The sequence below is a fragment of the Numida meleagris genome, chromosome Z, assembly GCF_002078875.1.
Source record: "Numida meleagris isolate 19003 breed g44 Domestic line chromosome Z, NumMel1.0, whole genome shotgun sequence".
NCBI lineage: Eukaryota > Metazoa > Chordata > Aves > Galliformes > Numididae > Numida > Numida meleagris.
In genome coordinates, this window is record NC_034438.1 from 57,549,446 (window position 1) to 57,570,239 (window position 20,794).

At 37.0% G+C, this 20,794-nt stretch overlaps 1 protein-coding gene across 14 annotated transcripts in view; it reads left to right on the forward strand.

The window, feature by feature from the left end:
* KIAA0825 (KIAA0825 ortholog) overlaps positions 1-20,794 on the forward strand; it is a 235,513-nt gene that overhangs the window by 57,152 nt on the left and 157,567 nt on the right. For all 14 annotated transcript variants that reach the window (XR_002433187.1, XR_002433188.1, XR_002433189.1 and 11 more), the window contains 4 exons: positions 8,778-8,948; positions 17,347-17,441; positions 19,179-19,406; positions 20,388-20,653. Coding sequence is in view for 11 of the 14 variants with exons in the window: in XM_021379705.1 (XP_021235380.1) it covers positions 8,778-8,948; positions 17,347-17,441; positions 19,179-19,406; positions 20,388-20,653 (760 nt within the window). In the remaining 3 variants the exon portion in view is untranslated. The remainder of the gene's footprint in view (positions 1-8,777; positions 8,949-17,346; positions 17,442-19,178; positions 19,407-20,387; positions 20,654-20,794) is intronic.

A 20,794-nucleotide genomic window follows, 5' to 3' on the forward strand; every position in this document is an offset into this window, starting at 1 on the left:
TATAGAAAACTGCTGGTACTGTTTGTAATAATTTAGATCTGTGTAGTACTGTGTATTACATTTGCTATGCAGAAATATTAAGTTGCCTTTTACAGTATGAGGAAATTAGTGATTTTACCCAGCAAAGCTAATTATTTAAACCTAGCAGTTACATTAAAAAGCGTATATCACCATGCAGCTTATGAGAAAACTGTGAGCAGATGTCCATAAAAATTGAATATACCATTACTAAATGCAAGTGAAATGACAGTACAGCTTATATACAAGCTCTGTTTAGGAGACACAGTGTGCAGATGAATGCTGCCATAAATGCAAGATTGTTACAATAGTTATAGCATCACTTAAAAGTTAATATCACCAAGAGGTGAGGAACACATTATTGCTAATGGAATTTATATATGCAGCACCCTCTGTACAGCTTTGAAAATTTACCCCTTGAAATGTCCCTGCCAGTAGTTGAGTTTCTTTTGCTTTATTGGGCTATTTATTTTCAGATTTTAACAAAATGCTGGTTCCATTTGTGGAATGACTTTATTATTTGTATGCAAGTTGTGGTTAGATTTTAAGTTTAGTATCAAACATTTTCTTTTCGATTTTCTTCCTCATCTAGCATTATTTCTTGAAGTCCCTGACATCACTTTCTTGTGTCTCTGGAAGAACGATTTTGTAGGTCTATCTTCTATGAATTTAAGGCTTACAAGTGGGGGCAGGGGATATTTAATGTATTGGGAAGGTATTTTACAGTAAAATTGATTAAAAGAGTTTTAAACCCTTGGTTCATGCTGAGGGAGAAATCCCCACTGTAATCACTGAAGAAGGCAGTCATCAGGTTGCTTTCCAAGGATTCCATCATGAGTCTCAGAAGCAGTTTAGCCATGTGTCTCTGTACACTGAATAGTAGGGCTAATTAATCCGAGAGCAACACTGTCATAGCAAAACTATTCTTGAACACAGCCAGCTTGCCCATGATGCAGGGATTTCTGTACCACACTTTACTGTGTCACGTCCCTGGGCAGGCTGAAATGATCAGAATTAGTCATTCAATTTCTTTCAGATGCTGTGAATGCCAAATTGTTTGGTTTTTTTTTAAAGTGCCAGGCTCAATAAAATAAAAAATTACAAAAGTTATTTTGAAGTTATGGGATTCAATTGTATGCATATTTTCATATACCTTTTGAGATTTTAAATGCTTCCCAGCTATGAACAAGGAAGTTGGGAATACTTTACTTAATGGTATCAAGAGCTGCAGATTTTGAGGGTCATGCTGCTTATGAAATTTTCTATAAAATCACAAGTTAACAAGTACCTAGATCACTTAAATCTAGCACAGCCTTATTTCTCATGTTGCTTCACTTTTGGAATGGAAGTCGTATCTTTTTCAGTCAAACAATGAAAGCAGAAGCCTTGCTACTTAAAGCTAACTTTAAGTATTTAGGAGAAAGTAAGGTACTATAATGAAGTACTTTATGTGTACTTCATTATGTGTACTCATACTACCTTTTGCTCCATGATGCTTGAAAAAATGTTTTATTTCATTTATTTGCTGGCTTAGAAACCACTTGGGTGCTTCAAAACTTTATCACCAGTGCAGTAAAATTTTCTGGTGCCATGTTTTTTTTATTCCTAAGAGCCTCCAAGTGGTCATATTATTTTGGAGAAATTATCTTTCTTAACATATAAATAGAAGAGACAAGTCTGAGATTCGTTGTTGAAGATGTATTGCATCCTCATTCAATTTAACCATGAAGTTTGAATGATGTGCTGATTTTTAGGGAGTTTTTTTTTTTTAACATATTGCGCTTTAGTTTCTTTACATTTTCTTTTGTTAATGGCATTCTCTTCATTAATACCTAGTGTAAGTTTTATGGTAGGTTTGAAATTAAATAGAAATAGCCTCTACAATGTACTTAAATAATCTTATTAGAATACAGTTTAAATCCCTGGTAACACTACAAAATTGTCCCTGATTTCTCTAGTAATACTTGTGTGTCTGTTCTTGTAGCATTTATACTCTGCGTTCTATATAGACAACTATTTTAGTTGTTGCCGTGAAAGAACATGGGAAAGACTTCAGGAAGGGCAGCAAAATGATAAATATGTAGAACAGCTTCCATATAGAGAAAATTAGGCAAGCTAGGATTTTTCAGTTTGGAAGCTAAGCCATTAAGAAGTTGGTTGGGATAGGTGTATATAAAATGATGGGAAGCATTAGGAGAATATACAGGTATCAATAGTTGACTGATTCTTAAAACAAGTTAGCATAAGATGGAGCTGGCAGGTGAAATACTCAAACGAAACGACACATTTGTTAACCCAGAGTGTAGGTAAAGTCTGGAGCTTTTTACCACTAAATGTTATGGATGCTAAAATGAGATGAAGGGTTAACTGGAGAAACTGATGAAGTAGAAACTCACTATGGATGATTGTTTGCAATTTCTGTGTGCGAATGCCTTAAAATGCTGTCAGAAATGGCATTGTTCATGGGTGTGTGTGTAACTTTATCTGATTTTTTTTAAATGCCATTTTTGTTCTTTTCTAGTCGATATTTGCTGTGTCAGTAAGCCTTGTTCTTGAAAATTATGGTGAGAGTTAAATTTTGTAGGGTATGTTTTCACTACATTCTCATCTTGAATCATCAGTATCTGAATCTAAATGCTTAGTTACTGAGTGTCATCATTCATGCAACAAAACAACAAAACTGTATGGACTGATTCTTGACCATTTCAGCAGAAACTTCTGAAATGTCTGTTTCTGTGTCACCTCTGCTCTTTCTATTTAGGTTCTTTCATAATCATTTATTTGTAGCTCTGCGAATTGTAGAAGACTTTCCCAGCCTGAAGAAGGAAGAATAGAAGCAGGAATTGTGCATGACCACTGTAATACTTCAGGGCTTTAGTGATCATGCAGTTAGGTGGGAGTGGAAGGGAGAAACAACCCATAACCTAGTTTACAGTGGATTTTCTGTTCTAGTTTATACAACAATTTCCTAAACCTATCTGGGCTTCAAACACTTGAAAATTTGGGTGAAAAGTATTTCCATATGGGTGGTAGAACTGTCTTGGCTAAAATGTACCTAAGAACCTCAGTTAACTGTGTGTTATAGCATGCAAGATCGATGGACCTCATGTTAAGATGTTGAAACAGTTCCACTGAGAGCTAAGTAAGTATTCAGGTTGCGTAGTAGACAAAGATGGAACAGGGGCTTAAATAGTTTCAGTTTGTAAATTGTCTCAAAGAGAAAACATTTTAAAGACTCTTTAATTTTTGTTAACTTTTCTTTTGGATGGAAAATGACATCTCTGAGATAAAATGGGCCATTAAAAGGTAAATAACAGTTGATTTGTGCTTTATTACTGCTCTGTGTTTATTGTAAGTCTGGTTGTTACCTCTATTTTTACATTTTTTTTATCAGACTTTTTTTTCTACTGAGTAGATCTTATTCCTTATGATTGTGGTAATGATGCCTTCCTTTAAAGCCTCTTTTCAGCCATGTAATATCTTTTATGGCCTTCTTTCATCCTTGGACCTGCCCCTATTTGAGACCTCTCCCTTTGCTTTGGAGAGGACTCTGCATCTTTTTTGATGTCACCAGTCTTAGCTGAGTTCTGAATGGAAACTCAAGTTGCAGTGCAGTCCATCTCTGACCTTGAGTTTGGCACAGGTAAAATCGGTCATTTCTTCTTACCTTCTGAGGAGCAGTTGTCTATATATGTCCTTGTACAACCAGCCACATGATGTCTGGAAAAGATGGACTGCTTCATTCTTCAACATGTGTGGAATGTGCTTTAGATCTTAAGAAAAATTCTTCAGCCTTAGTCCATCCAGGTACAGTAGAAGGCAAAACTTGAAAATTAGTACACACAGTGTATCTTTTGCTGTCTAACTGCATCAGCTGCCTCTCACAATCCCTGCACAATTTGACAGATGTTTAATATTAGTCTTACTCAGGGTTTCTTTTTTTCTATCAGCAAAGCGCTCCAAGAGTCAGCTTTTTCTCAGATAGCGGACTTCTGCTGCTTGTAACCTGATGTTTGGGGTGGTGAATCAGCAGGCTGGGAGAAATGCAGTACCCTTTATGCACCCTTTGCCTGTATGTACTTCCAGCTGGCGACTGGTCATGAGTGGTGTTCCCCAGGGGTCGGTGCTGGGGCCTGTCCTCTTCAATATCTTTATTGATGACCTGGATGAGGGCATCGAGAGCACCCTCTGTAAGTTTGCAGATGACACCAAGCTGGCAGGAAGTGTCGATCTTCCTGGGGGTAGAGAGGCCCTACAGAGAGATCTGGACAGGCTGGATCTCTGGGCTGAAGCCAACGGGATGAGGTTCAACAAGACCAAGTGCCGGGTCCTGCACTTTGGCCGCAACAACCCCAGGCAATGCTACAGGCTTGGGGCAGAGTAGCTGGAAAGCTGTGTGGAGGAAACGGACCTGGGGGTATTGGTCGATGCTGGGCTGAGCATGAGCCAGCAGTGTGCCCAGGTGGCCAAGAAGGCCAATGGCATCCTGGCTTGTATCAGGAACAGTGTTGCCATTAGGAGTAGGGAAGTCATTGTCCCTCTGTACTCAGCCCTAGTGAGGCCCCACCTCGAGTATTGTGTCCAGTTTTGGGCCCCTCACTGCAAGAAAGAAATTGAGGCCTTGGAGTGTGTTCAGAGGAGGGCGACTGTCATGGTTTTATGATTTTCGGTTATTGGTACTCCACATCTTAACATCATGTAGTGAATGTACCTGGTCCTCAGAAGAGAAGGACTACTACATTCCCCATGGTACTTTGCTCCTCTGTTACCATTTTCCAGCCGGAGGGAAAAGATAAAAGCTCGCAGTATAAAAACTTGCAGATCACGAGACCTTGTCCCTTTTTCCGCCCGTCTCTCGTCTTGGCAGCACCTCACTCTCCAGCCATCTTATCGTCGGTAGTAGAGTAAGGCCTACCTTGATTTTGGGACATTCTCTCTCTCTGTATTGATCAGCTTAAATTGTAATTATATTGTATTATAGCGTGTTGTTTTGCATTCCGATATTTTATTTAGTAAATTAGTTTGTTTCTCCTCAGATTGTTGCCACTGTTTTTTGCTCTCAGGGCCATCTCCTTACCCTTTCCCCTTTTCCCTTTTCCCGGGACGTGGGCCCGTGGGTCTCCCGTCCCCTTTGTCACGGAATCGGGCCTAACACCCGTAAACTGTTGACAGTGACAAAGCTGGTGAGGGGTCTGGAGGGGTCCTCATCCTCCTTATGAGGAGCGGCTGAGGGAGCTGGGATTGTTCAGTCTGGAGAAGAGGAGGCTCAGGGGAGACCTTGTCGCTCTCTATAACTACCTGAACGGAGGTTGTAGTGAGCGGGGGGTCAGCCTCTTCTCTCTTGTAATTAGTGACAGGACGAGGGTGATTGGTCTCAAGTTGCGCAAGGGGAGACTTAGGCTGGACATTAGGAAATACTACTTTTCTGAAAGAGTGGTCAGACGCTGGAATGGGCTGCCCAGGGAGGTGGTGGAGTCACCGTCCCTGGAGGTGTTCAAGAAACGTTTAGATATAGCGTTGAGAGACATGGTTTAGTGGGGTTATTGGTGGTAGGTGGATGGTTGGACTGGATGATCTTGTAGGTCTTTTCCAACCTAGCTAATTCTATGATTCTATGATTGTATGTGAGAGGAGGTCAAAATTACCCTCCACCAGTGAAAGGACCATAATCTATGTACCAGAGGCCTTAAGTGCATTCTTTCTTTCCTTTTAGCAGAGTCTTTCTGTTCCTTTGCAGAAATTCTTCATACAGGTCTGTGCGTCAGTGGGATGCCCATATGTCCTATTTTAGGAAGGCAGTATGGATGTCCTGTTGATGTGTGGTCCTACTGCAGCTATTTCCTTGTAAAAGGATTTGTACAAATTAAACTCAGACATGCAGAAAAAAATTACATTTAGATGAGTCAGAGTAGGCACTGTGCAGGCTGTTTAGGAAGGAAATTGGTTTGTATCATACAACTTGCAACAAGCTTCCTTCTCCAGTTAGACTGTAATATCATTGTTATCTCTGGCTCATGGTGGGCTGAGGTCAGATTCAAGTGCTTTCAATCGCCCTGTGCATGATTCTCTGAGAATTGGCTAGGATACTGTCAACAGCATTAGGTCATCACAGAGAGATGTTGCTGTCTGTGTGATGCCACTTGGGTAAATGAGTTTTGTGAGTTCTCTGACTTCTTTGCATAACATCAGAAATCATATACATTCAGTAATTTTCATCATACACTGCTCTGTGGTGAGGGCTGATTTTACACTGGACAGGTTCATGACACTGAGACTTGGTTGAACAAGTAATATAGGGAATCCTCCTGCGTATTCCACATCTGTACAAGAGGCCACGCAGAGAAAAAAGACAGGTGAAATACCAGTGAATTACACTGTCCAAGGTATGTCTGGTCAATACCTACAGCTATCTGCCTTCTCCTTTCTTTTCCCCACTTTCTAGGTCTTCTCCAGATACAATTCAGTTGTTGGCTGGCAGAAGCCCTTTCTGTGATAGGCCATGCCCTGAGTAGCAAGGATGGGGCTGATTCATACCCTTCTCCAGAAGGAGAAGGAACTTTAAAGAAGTTATATAATGATTATGGTGTTGATTCATATAAGTATGTATTTCAAGCTGTCTTCTACACTAGACACATAGAATCACAGAATATCCCTTCTGGAAGGCACCCACAAGGATTGTTGAGTCTGACCCTTGGCTCCACACGGCACCACCCAAAACCCAAGCTCTGTGTCTGAGAGCAGCGTCCAAATGCTCCTTGAACTCCGGCACTGGGGCCATGCCCACTGCTCTGGGCAGCCTGTTCCATGCCCACCGCCCTCTGGTGCAGACCCTTTTCCTAACCCCCACCTGCCCCTCCCCTGACACGGCTCCATGCCATTGCCTTGGGCCCTGTCGCTGTCACAGAGAGCAGGGCTCAGCGCTGCCCTCTGCTCCGTGTGAGGAGCTGCAGCCGCCATGAGGCCTCCCCTCAGCTCCTCTTCGTGACATTTGTAGAACATACATAGTTTGTTCTGAAGGTTGTTAGGCGCATGTTTGTATGCATAAACCATATCATAAATAAAAGTATTCTATTAGTCTTAATGATATGGTAAAAGAGGGATTTTTGAACATAGTATCTTCTGCTTCCAGCTGAAATATAATTTGAATGATTACATGAAGCTAAGTTTTCACTTCTCTCTGAGTTTGGTTAAATACTCCAGAATTAATGTTACTGTGGTATACCTTTGGCTTTCTGGTCCGCTTGCTTTCAGTCTAATGAGGACAGTATAGCTCAGAGGCAGTCAAATAATTGGAAGGTTCCTTTGTTCCTGGAGAGAGGAGGCAGGAGCATCACAAGGTTTTCAAATTACAGGAGACAAAATTAATGTTCCATTGATTTTTATTATGTGATTTGTGATTCTCACTTTTTGCATTTGTTATTTCTGTCTTTCTGCAGAATCAGGCAGTCATTTCCCACCTGTTAAACTCAGTTTATGTTATCAAGCTTTTGAATAAAGGAGAATTCTCAGAATAGCTGAGTGTCTTATGTTTTTGGAAGATGTTATTATCAATAGCACCTTCTGCCATTCTTAGAAATACAAGAGACTAACAAGAATGCATCTTTTTGGAACTTTGAGGAAACTCAGATTTCAATGCAACCTTCGCAGTTCAGTCTCTAAGGCTGCAGAACAAGAACAGCAAATTAGGGAATTTTTATTCAGAGCTCAGCTCTGCTCTTTAGTTCTATGTCTTTTTAAAAGTGATTAGTGAATACCTAAAAAAAATAATCTAGGAACTTTGAGGAAAAAGGGAGGCTCTGAGTACAAGGTAGGAGAGATTTGACATACGAAAGTACATAAAAGTATATTTCAATCAGTTTCTATTTGTTTTCGTCTTTTGGAGCTTCTCTTTCCAGTTACTCTGGCTCACACTCTGACACATTCCATGTAAACTGTTCTGCTCATGTTACATCTGCAACAGAACTCCATACAAACATGATATCAGCTCACTACCATTTGCATAGAAGTGCAAATTTATTACATTTAAGAAAGTTATAAAAATAAAATAGTTATAGCCATGTGGTATGGTAATACTGGATTGGAAACAACTCACTATATTTTATAGTCAACTGTGCTCAAAGCAGAATTCCCTGGTTTACGTGACATGATTGTATGTTATGATTACAGGTGTTAAACTTTCAAAATAATACGTTAGGTTTCTTCTTTTAAATACCAAATGCTTATAGATATAATACTTGCTGATATTTGTTCACTGACAGTCTCACTTGTTTGCAATCCCCACGTATTTAAACTTGTGGAGCGTGAGACTGATGTTTCTTTTCACTCAAATGTCATATTCATCAATGGTATTGTGCTAGCAGATTGTTAAACAGACAAGGTGACTTGCAGAGTGACAATGTAGTGATGTGATGTCCCAAGCCATTGAAATGTAGTAATGATGTGTTTTTTTTCATTTTGTTCAATCAGTTTTTGCAAAACTGGTTTTTCTGTAAAATGCAGGTGAGAAGTTTTCTGAGTATTCCTTGGAAAAAATCCTAGTTAATGAATAACAAAACCTAGCATTCATTTATACCTTCCCACAGAGATGACAAATACAAAAGACTTAGAAAGAACTAATGTGACAGTGTTTTATAATGAGAAAAGGATACATTATGACATGGCAAAAAATGAAATTACTTGATATACTATGCTTTTCTACATTATCAATTTTCCAGTAATGTTTTTTACACAAAAATTATTTTATGTTTTTGCTTTAACAGCCTCCCAAGAATACCACAAGAAAGGAAGGAACTTCTGTTTAACATTGTATCAACTCAAATGTCTTTCACAACTCATCAAACTCTTTTTATTCATGGAAGAAAAAATTGAAGAACTCTCTGCAGAAATTCTGTTGATGCCTTTGTTTACTGAGAAGAATAAGAATGTTCAAGGTAATGAATGCTTTTCCTTGTTTATTGATTCTACTTGGTGCAAAAGAACAATTTGGTATGATTTTCAAAATTACTTACCTAATTTATGCCATCATATTATATAATTGCATTACCATATCCACTGCAAATTTTTTTTGAAATAAGCAAATTTACCTCTTAGCACAATGATTTGTAGAAAATAACTGATGATTGTTTGTAAAGATGTGATATGCAGTAGTTATTGATGAAGAACAATCAAACACTGTAACATAATGACTCCTATTGCATTTCTTGTAAATACCCATGTTTCATATAAGACAAAGCAATATATGAAATCTGAATTCTTTGTAACTATTTCTGAACTTGCCCTTCAAAGCTGCCTTTTTTGAGAGGGGAAAAATAGACTTATACAGCAGTTTTATTGATCTTAAATGATCACATAATGTCAACGGTTTACGGGCGTTAGGCCCGATTCCGTGACAAAGGGGACGGGGGATCCACGGGTCCACGTCCCGGGAAAAGGGAAAAGGGGAAAAGGGTAAGGAGATGGCCCTGAGAGCAAAGAACAGCGGCAACAATCTGAGGAGAAACAAACTAATTTACTAAATAAAATATTGGAATGCAAAACAACACGCTATAATACAATATAATTACAATTTAAGCTGATCAATACAGAGAGAGAGAATGTCCCAAAATCAAGGTAGGCCTTACTCTACTACCGACGATAAGACGGCTGGAGAGCAAGGTGCTGCCAAGACGAGAGACGGGCGGAAAAAGGGACGAAGTCTTGTGATCTGCAAGTTTTTATACTGTGAGCTTTTATCTTTTCCCTCCGGCTGGAAAATGGTAACAGAGGAGCAAAGTACCATGGGGACTGTAGTAGTCCTTCTCTTCTGAGGACCAGGTATATCCACTACATGATGTTATGATGTGGAATACCAATAACCGAAAATCACAAAACCATGACACATAAATATTTTAATATGCAGTCCTGCTTTCACCTATAGTTGTCACAACCACTTACGATTAGTGTCCTGCTTATCCCACTTGCTTCAGTGGCTGTTTTTATGCAACTAGGCTCTACAACAGAAAGTAAAATTTTCACAATCAAGCCTAAATTTTGTATTTGTTTTAGATTCTGTTTTTCATCAGATTTCATTCATGTCCGATGAGGACAATGTGAAATCCTGAAAATTCAGGTGAATAAGACCTTCCACGTCATAGCATGCCCAAAAATGTTCTAATTTGCTACTTCTGCCGGTCGAGAGATTTCAGGTCACCAGAGAATAAGTGATTTCAAGAGCTTTGAGTACATTGTAGGAAAAGATCAGATCAGAAATGAGGCCAGGCTGCTCAGTGGGAAAGCATAGATGTAGTGAAATGTTTAATATTTCCATGGTCAAGGTATAGGCTGAGAAGCAAGGTGTTTTGGAAGTATGGTCTCAGAATACTAAACTGATGCAAACAAACAAACACAACATGAAGTAACAGGAGTTCAGAAGCAGGTAGGTTGGTAGGTTCTTCATCTGCAATATTAACATTCATGTGCAGAAAGTTAACCGATGTAATTTTAGAATGTACATAAAAGCTCAAAATTCGCATTCAAGCTCCATTTCTACTGCTGATTTTAATGTATTTCTGCCTCCTTTAATTTCTCAGTTTTATTAGTTCTCAAGAAATGGTAAGTTATTGTACACTATGTTTTACATTTTATAGAATCATAGAATTAGCTAGGCTGGAAAAGACCTACAAGATCATCCAGTCCAACCATCCACCTACCACCAATAACCCCACTAAACCATGTCTCTCAACGCTATATCTAAACGTTTCTTGAACACCTCCACCACCTCCCTGGGCAGCCCATTCCAGCGTCTGACCACTCTTTCAGAAAAGTAGTATTTCCTAATGTCCAGCCTAAGTCTCCCCTTGCGCAACTTGAGACCATTCACCCTCGTCCTGTCACTAGTTACAAGAGAGAAGAGGCTGACCCCCCGCTCACTACAACCTCCGTTCAGGTAGTTATAGAGAGCGACAAGGTCTCCCCTGAGCCTCCTCTTCTCCAGACTGAACAATCCCAGCTCCCTCAGCCACTCCTCATAAGGCTCATTATCTCCTTGGTCGTACAAAAAGATGTTATAGTAAACTTCTCAGAGGGTTAATTTGGAGGATGGACTATACATTCAGTAAGGATGATTTTAGGTGTTCTTTTTATTTGCTTTCTGTGAAAGACCTTAAAAAAAAGAGAGAAACTCTAAAATTGGGATTGATTTCACATATTTAGTTAATGAGAGTCTAAGATGTGATCTCCAATAATTCAGAGACAATAATCACTTCAATGTTAACAAGAAATGTTTTACTTTCCTGAAACTGTAGTAAGGATTTTATTCTGAGGCATTTCTTCAAGCTTACATTCAGAACTGTTCACCAGAAGTGTGTTCAGACATCTTTTTTGAGAAACATTATTTTACAGTAATCATAGCTACAGTAAGCTGGTCCCTAAATAGCATCTCTACTTATCAAATCTGAAAGGGGAATATTATTTTAGATCAGGTTACAGGAAGTAGTCTTACAGGTATAAAACCTGTTCTAAAGAAAATGTAAGATTATACTTATCCTGAAACAAAGGTGAAAGTAGGTCTTTTACAGGTAATGCTCATTAAGTCATCAGATGTAGCTTTGTTTTCAGTGTTCCTTTACTTACAAAGAAGTTTTATGCACAAAACTTTGTTGAATTTCTGAAGAATATCAGAAAAAAATGACCAGAAAAATAAAAAAGTCTGACTAGAGAGTTTATTGGTGTTATTTTCACTTCACATTGTCAGAAATATTAGTTTTGGTGATGAAGTGAAAGCTGATTTGATGTGGGAGAATGAGAACTGTGTTCCCAGTAGTTCCAGGTTCTGTTCAGTAGCAAAAGGGATTTAAAATTTTCTCCATGAATGTCCCATATTAGGCCGGTACTCTTTTTTTTTTTTTTTTTTTTAAGTGATGGAGACTAAGTATTGATAAGAATAATTGATTAGAATCCTTGATTTTCTGCAGAATACATTATAGTATGTGAATAGAAAATGTGATGGTCATCCTCTATACTTATTTAGAAGGCTTACTACTAGAAATCTTGTTTAATTTAGCAATATATAGTGTAGATGAGTCCAAAGTAGCTTTTAATTAACTCAGGTGTGAGTGTCAGGTTTACAAAGTAGCACAGGCTGCAGAACCAGCATAAGAAGCAGAGTAAGTTAGCCCAGATGGAACTGTGTGCTGTTCTTGCTAGACAGTTAACCATACTAGCTCTCGCTGGTTTAAAGCTCAGTTGGGCATATGCAAACTCACCTGCAGTTACTGCAGTTCAAGTGTTTTGGAAACATAAGTGCTCTAAAAGTAGTCCTTCTAGGCAATTCATAAACAGTAGGCTAAAATCCAAGTTAAGTGAAGTTAACCCAGACATCACATAGACTGGAACTTTGTACTTGCTTCCTTTTCTTGTTGGTTGCTTTTAGGATTGAGGAGAGCCTTTTCATGTTTGTATCTCGTGCAGAGATGCAACAGATTTTATTTTTTCTTAACATGCTTATGTCAAATATTACATTTGTGTATATTGTTGTTTCAGTGGCAGTTTTAGTTGATTTTTGTTCAGCATATCCCGTAGCAGTTCAGTCTTGACATACAGAACATGTGTAAAGTTCCATCAGAAACAAAGTGGGTCTCTGGACAGTTCATCTTTTTAATTTTTTTTTCTGTCCCAAAGATGGCATCTGAGTTTTATCTAAATCAGACAGATCCTTGGCCCTCATTTTTCCCTAAACCCAGCGATGACAAAGAGCAATGGCTGCATAAATTGGATGTAAGAAGAACACTTAGGGTTTATCACAGAAGAATCAAAGATTTCATATCTTCTGACAGATTGTTTGTACTCTTAGGGGGTCTTAAGAGGGGTCAAATGGCTTCTAAGAGTTCCTTAGCTAGATGGTTAAGGGATTGTATTAGGGAGGCGTATGTAGTTAAGGGTAAAGAGGCTCCCAGGGTTTGTAAAGCTCATTACACTAGGACTATAGCTGCTTCTTGGGCGGAGAGGTCGAAGGCTTCCACATTGGAAATTTGCAAGGTGGCCACCTGGGCTTCTCTTCATACTTTTTCATTGCATTATTGCTTGGATGTAGTCTCTTCTGCGGATTCTGCTTTTGGTAGGAGGTTGCTTGTGAACCAAAAAAAGAACAGTGAAGAAAAGAAAGACATGTAGTTCACAGTTCTAGCTGGCAACAAGACAAGTTTCTTTGCAGTGTGCACAATGGAATCCTATGAAGACCAATTTAGGCGGTTGAAAATAGATGTTAGAGGGAAGTACTGCCTACCAGTGTTCTCTGATGGTAACCCCATGGCAGACAATAGCACCAAAGGAAACAGTGAACCAGAGTGAACTCTGTAGGGAGATGGATGTAGAGAGATTTTTTTAGGTGATACAGATAGTTCTCCGTGTTCAGTTGGAGAGTTCTACATCTGTCATCTTCTGGAATATATTCAGAATACTCATTCTCTCAAATTGTTTTCTGTAGATGGAAAAAAAAAATCTATAAATTGCATTTCCCTCTCTAACTTTTCAGTATTCTCCACCTAGTCCTTCCAGATTTTAGTTTTTGACTTTTCTTTGCTAGACCTAAGTTTTGCACCTGATTTCAAATTATATTTGCATTATCCAAACAATTTTTTTTAAAAGAAATGTAATATAAATACCCATTTAATTTGCTGCCAGCATAGAGTCCAGTTTTTCTCTCAAATCACAAAATGAGAAAATAATGAGAAGTTCACAGTGAATTTGTTCTTGAACTTTAGCGTGTCATCTGGACAAGATTAACACTCTTTCTGAGAAAAAGTATCTGTGTTTTTCGAACTATTACAGAACTTTTCTTTACAGAGTTGCATATTCTTACTTTCTTCCCTGTAAGTTTCAGATAATGGAAGGAGTAATCACTTTTTATTTTTCTTGAAAAGACATTTAGCCATCTTTTCTGCAGATATCTCATCATGTGATGAGATAGTTTGCTTCTCTCTTTACAGTCAGTTGAATTCTCTGAGATGTTCTGAGATATCTAGTACACAGAGCATCACAGGAGCAGTTCTCTTTGAAGGAACCTGGAACATTAAGTGGCAGTCAAGGGTTAAGCAGGAGATCTTGGCTTAGGATCATGCCAAGATGCATTCTCTTCTTATCTTTAAGGTAGTTTTCTAATCCCTCTGGCTTTTCAGAAGCTTCTTGTTGAGACTTTTGAAAAATCAAAAACGTCTAACATACTTTCATCTGTCTCACTTTTTTTTCATTCCAGTGAGAAAGGTGAACTTTGGACAGATCAGATAATGAGTACCAAGAAAAGCTTTTTCCAGTGGAGCTCTTTGAAAACTGTGGGCAAAGTTGTCAAGCCCTTAGGTTTGCAAGCTTTGCCTCAGGGGACCAGGAAGATTTGCAAAGGTCTTTCCTTCACAGCAGCAGAAGAAATCCTTTAGTCTATATTCCTTTCTGGAAAATGTAATAAGAGGAGTATGGAATCAAATTTGTGAGGGACATCCTTTTAATAGGCGTTGAAGTGATAAAGATTTTTGCTTTGATCTTGCAACAAAATTTTCAAGTATCTTCTTTAAGAAGTACATAATTTTCAGGAGATAAATCTGAAGTGAAGATGGAATTTACGCTAGGAAGTAGTTTGATTTCAGGTGCTCATTTTCAGTATTTGTTTTATTAGCATTTGCTTAATATATCACACAGAAAAAAAAAGTATATTATTGAAGATAGGAAGTAGGAAGATTTTTAATCTACTACATATAAAATATGTTTTATTTCTTCTATATATTTATATCTGTGGTGGAGTGGTATTTCCCATTTCTGCAAGACATGTTTCCAGTAGTTTCAATAAAAAATCTGTCTGAGCTTGCTGAATCCACTGAGGTGCTTTGGTGTCACCGTTACCTTATGCACAGTTATTGAGCAGTCATGTAATGGTTTCCCTGATGCTTAGCTTCTCTTTGTTGATGTTAGGGGAAGTCACCATGACAGCTCTTCTGAGCCTAAATGTTATGAAAACAAATAGGAAGCTTTGGAATTCTGTAGAATATTTAACTGAGTAGAACTTTGTATAGGGGATAAAAAGAATTATATTAACAATGCAAGAGGTCTCACTGTCATAACCCTTACAAGAATGGAAAAAGCTGAATTGGAAAACAAGTTAAGTATGTTAAATACATTGACACAATCTTCCATAATAATAAAGGAGTTGTAGGATATACCCTTGAAAGGAAGTACTGAAGAACTGATTATTCCCTCTGCCTCCATCCTCTCCTTCTTTCGTGACATTTGGATTTTTAAATGTTCTTTCTACAAATTCTCTCCTCTAAGCATTCATATGATAATGATTTGTGTCTTTCCAAGAATTTGTGTAGAAATTGATAGCTCTTGAGGCAGGGATCCTTCCTTCTTCCAATTGTCTGTGTTCCTTTCTGCAAAGGCAAACTAGTTTGGGGTGAGTAGCTTCACTGCAGCAGCTCTACCAGTTTCTTGGACAAAGCTACACTTTTATTTCCCAGGAGAGTTTAGTGCAAAACAGTCACAAGATAAGAAGTAATAGGACAGCAAGAGAGTAGTTTTTGTGTATCTCTGTGGAAACAAATTTTTGAGGGAAGGTCTGTGTGAAAGCACTTGAAGTGCCTAGGCTTTTGGGAGGCTGCAGCTGGTGTGCCATAATCAATAAAAGCATGAAGGAATCCCCTCTTAGCTGATGAATTTAACAAGATGAAGGCCAACTTTAACTGGATAAAGTTTGGAGAAAGAAAAGAAACAGCAAAGAGAACGTGACTTGGTCTTGGGGCTTCTTTGGGAAGACCACAAAATATTTTATATGTGTTTGAGCCAAGCATTTTAGGTTAAATACTAATGGCTTTCTTTACAGTGTTGATAAAAAATATATAAATAGCTGGTCTCAGTAGTGACAGTAAGTGTAAATATATAGATATTAGAATTGCTCTACAGTTGTTAGAATTGATTAGATATATCTGTTAGATATATAGGTGTATCTATTTCAAGCATATAGAAATATAACTATTTCAGGTAGAAGGTACAGACTAAATATGAGTGAAAATATCCAGTCATTCGTCTTTTTTACTCTAAGTAACATCTAAAGAAAAGTGTAGGAAACTTCGTCATAAAATATGTAAAAACTTTGGAAAAAGCACCATGTTTATGGTGTTGTCTTTAACACCATGCTTTGAATGATTAGGGAGATAGATTATCTTGTTAGTCTCTTCTGCTTTTGTATTCTACCAATTAAACTTCCAGTTTTCACAGCTCACATCTTTTTTTTTTTTTCTGCCATCTTTTGTAACTTTAAATGAATATGGGAAAAGAAAAGCAAAACAAAACAAAACTAACAAATAAAAAACCCAACCAACTTTAAAATGTTGCACAGGCATATGAAAAGCAGAATGTTCATTTTCAGAGGTTAAATTGTTTAGGGGAAAAGTACAAGCCACTTCAGGTAAATGAGATCCCCTGAATGTACAAATACTGGATTTTTCATAGAAATGGAAAAGATATGTAAACCCCAGCTGAATATACCACCAGTAGCATAAGGTGCATGAAGACCTTTAAGTTTATGCATAAAAAATAGTATTTAGTAATGGTTGACAACACCTAATTGTTTGAAAATTCTTGGGTTTAATTTCACATCAGTTATATTAAATTTACACTTGTAAATCTACACTTGTGTTGTTTGCCGGCTTTGTGCTAGGAGATGGACTTTAAAAACACAAGATTATTTACTTTTATTCTCATTTTCATTTTGATCCTTTTATGGAAGTGACATTTACTCATCCCTATCAAACTAGGCAGTATTGCTATTACTTCAGGATTTATGAGTGAGCTTTTTTCCACTGTTTCTCGAGGAGCTTCACCTGTTCTTTTTCCTGTGGCCATTATTTTACTTATAATAATGGTACTAATTAACTGTCTTTTTATTCTTACCATATTGTCTTTTCCAAATAACTAAAAACTATAAAAATGCATTTGTGAACAATTCATTGTATTTATTGAACAAATAATAGCTATTAATTTCTGCACAGCTGTTCTAACATTATCTGTTCTCCCCATGAGCAGATGACTGAACAATTGGTATAAAAATGAATTAATGACAAAAGAAACTATATTTTACACATTATATGTGTGTTTTTATAAAATATGACTGCAATAGAATATGGATTTCATCATGTTATATAAAGGAGCTGTGTATAACCTGAATTTGACTTTATCATAGCATTAGTATTCCACTACATCTTGTTCAGAGTTTTTTTATGCTTCATATTGATATATCAGAAGGTGTTGTAGGCTGCTGACTTTTCTACAGAATTAATCTTTGATCCCCTTTATCATACTGTGCAGGAGTTCTGAAGAAAGCTAGTGGGGAGCTTTTAATAGGAGAAACTAGAGCAAATGAAGCCAGTGTGCTTCCTGAACAGTTACTTCAGGTAAAAGAGGTGAGTATGAAAAGAGCCTTCCACTTTGTAGGAGATTTTCTTTTGTCTGTGTCTCCAATGCGGTCTGACACCATATTAATTATAAACACCTATTGCCAGAGTTCCATATACTGTAATTAATTCTAGGTGCAAACTCTCAGCTAAGGTGGAATAAAATCTTAGAGCATGCATGAAAAATTGTTTGGTGTTTTTTAGGTGTAATAACAGAAAGGATTTAACATCATAAGTACTTCATAACCAAGCTGTAAAAAAATGTTAAAACATGATAGCTTTTATTCAATATTAACTATATTACCAAATACAGAAAAGTATTTTAAGCATTTGATCATAATGTTGTCTGTAGGGACATGTACTCACATGATGTTCAGTGTCTGATGTCAACAAACTACTGTGTAGTAAGCACTGTGCTTTGTAGAATGTATGTACAAGATTAGGTTTTAGTAGTCATTTAATACTAAGCAAATTTTACTGATGATTTTATGGGACTTGAGTGTTCTAACAAGTCTGATACTGTGCAGTGGTGGAATTTAATTTCCTTACAGCTCATTTTTACTGCTGAAATGATTTTCTGAAATGTACTTTCAATAAGTATGTGGGCTGATATTCCTGTATCTTATATATTACATAGAACATTTTCTGAAGATTGGGTTGTACTTGACCCAGGATCAAAAACAAACAAAAAGGTCACAAAGCAAAAATAGAGTAATTGCCAAAACAATTGTGTGGGTAGGCTGTCTCTGTGCTCTCTGTAGCTGAGTACTGGGACTAGGGACGCGGCATGGAAGGAGGATGCAATTTCTAAATTGGAGTAAAGCTGAAAGGACTCCATGTTGTAGACTTTTTCATTATCTTTCAATTAAGTATGGTAACTCATTATTGTCAGGAATACTTCTTTTCACCTACTCTGCCTTCATAGTAGGAATCTTGATAGTCCATCTTACACCACTGAAATATTTATCTTACAGTGGTGCAATTCTCAGTAGGCCACTTCTGGTGTCTGCATGTTATAGGAGCCATGCGAAGCAAGAGTAGTGGAAAGTAACTATGTCCTATGATGTCTTCTTCTGTGCAACTGTAACACTTCAGATAATTTCAGACACCTCTGTTTACAGAAAACAAGGAACTGATGTAAACCATAGTAAAATACTGGTTTTGCTAAAAACAAGAGATCTCTGTTTGAACATTTTAATCTATGCTACATCCAGCTCTAAAGAAGTTAAATCCAGTGTGGCTTAAAACCACCTTCTTTAGCTGCATTATCATTAATATTCAAGGCTAGTAGATTCTGGTAGTTACAAGAATTTGGTTGTTGCAAGGAAAGTACAGAGTTGTCACAAGATATCCATTGCTAGATTACTTGTTAAACTACTGAAAATGGTTACAAGTAAATTCGTCTTTGTTAAGTATGTATTAAAGATGATAAATAATGTAAAAATTCATGGCTTATGTAAAAACAGTTGTGTTTAATCAAGGCTTTTTATAAATTCATTTTCTTAAAACCTTGATGACAAATATAATATCGTTATGCATGTTCATTTTGTGAGAGTGTGTATGCTGCTTTTAATACAGTTTAAAGTCTAGTAAGCTATATTTCAAGTTACTCAAATGGATTTCAAAATATTATAGTGTCCTTTAAACTAATTCGGTTATGAATATTCATGCAAGTTTCAGACACTAAGAATAATAACATTCTATATTGAATTTGGATTGATTTAATAAAAATATATATCATTTCAGCCTATTTTACTGAATTTTGGTTGGAGAAATGCATTTAAAGACCTGTCTTCTTCAGTGGCACACTGTATAACAATAGCAATTCAGGATTTTTCAACTAAAATTCTTCAACAAGAGTGGCAAGAACAGTCTTCAGCTGCCGGCTATGCAATGAGTCTTGTAAACAACCAGCAAACAAGGGAGTCCTGCAGAGCAGTCCAACAGGAGGAGCAACCAAAACAAGTTGCTAAGGCAGGTATCAAAAGATCTGAAGTTTGAGGGGAGACAGAACACCAAAGCTGTTTACCATCTACACTTTGAAGTATTTGCAGTACCATTAATATTCTATATCTAACAGGAATTAAGAAGAAAGTGAGAAGCATTATTATCTGAGGCTGAACAAAGCTTTATACCATAACCCATAGTCTATACTTGAAATAATTAACTTTTAAATTTTGCTGACATTAATTTTTCTCATACAAAAAGTTCTAAAACATTCTGATTAGTGTCTACACTTTTACCACGTGGTTCCATGAGAAAATGCTGAAAGCTCTGAAGCATAACTATGAAGGGATTTCCTGTACTTAGATTTTTAGACGTGCCATTTAACAAATCAGCATAATGAAAAATATGACTCTAATTTGTTTTCTTTGATTTGATGTGAAGGTCATTTACAGTAATGAATTAAATAGTTTGTCTAAACTTTTGTATGAACATTTTTGAATTTACTAAGCTTTTCAACTGCAAAATTTAGAGTGTTGTTGATGGTTTGCTTAAAGTAACACATATGCTTTGAGAAAGTAATTTTAGGGAGAGCAGTATATAAACTTCCAAACAGATAAGTTTGCTTTCAAATTCAGTATTAAGAAATGTATATTTTTCAAAATGAATTAGTTTAGAAAATAATCTTAGTTTACAAGGAATTAACCTTCTGTTTTAAATGTACATCGAATGAAGTCATAAGCAAAGTGAAGACATTACTAAAATAAGATGGCTTTAATTTTTTTTCTATAAATATTATGTAGCTTTAAAGCAAGAAGGAATGTAGTAATAATTCATTTACTGTAGATAAATGTTTTTCCGCTGTATAACAGAATGAAATGTTTGTAAAGCTTATTTGATATATTTATGTTTTATGCCAATTTCATTATTCAAGAATCTGACCCAAGTGTGTATAAGTTAAACAGTGCTGTCAGAATACAAATAACTTGATGCCATGTTTATTTCTCCTAGTTTTGTTCTGACATCATGGGAGAACTTGACACGTTGCTTCCATTGGCTCTGGCATGCAGAGATGATTCTCTTCAGGAAATTAGAGCAAATTTTGTAGAGGCTTGCAGCAAAGTAGCAACAGCTGTCCTGGCAAGACTAGAGGAGAAAAGTGAAGAAGTTCCCTCCAAGGCTCCCCTGCAAAACTTGTATGCTGCTCTTTCCACAGCAATATATGTCTATCAACATTTTACAATGTATAGCAATTTAATGAGAGAAAGCAGCAAAAAGTAAGTCCCTTCTACATATAACTGTTTAATTCAAATATAAATAATATAGGACTTAATTCCATTTTGGTGACATGGTATGACGATAGTTTTCCAAATTGCATCACATTTTTTAGCACAAGCATTACATGTACTATTTATGAA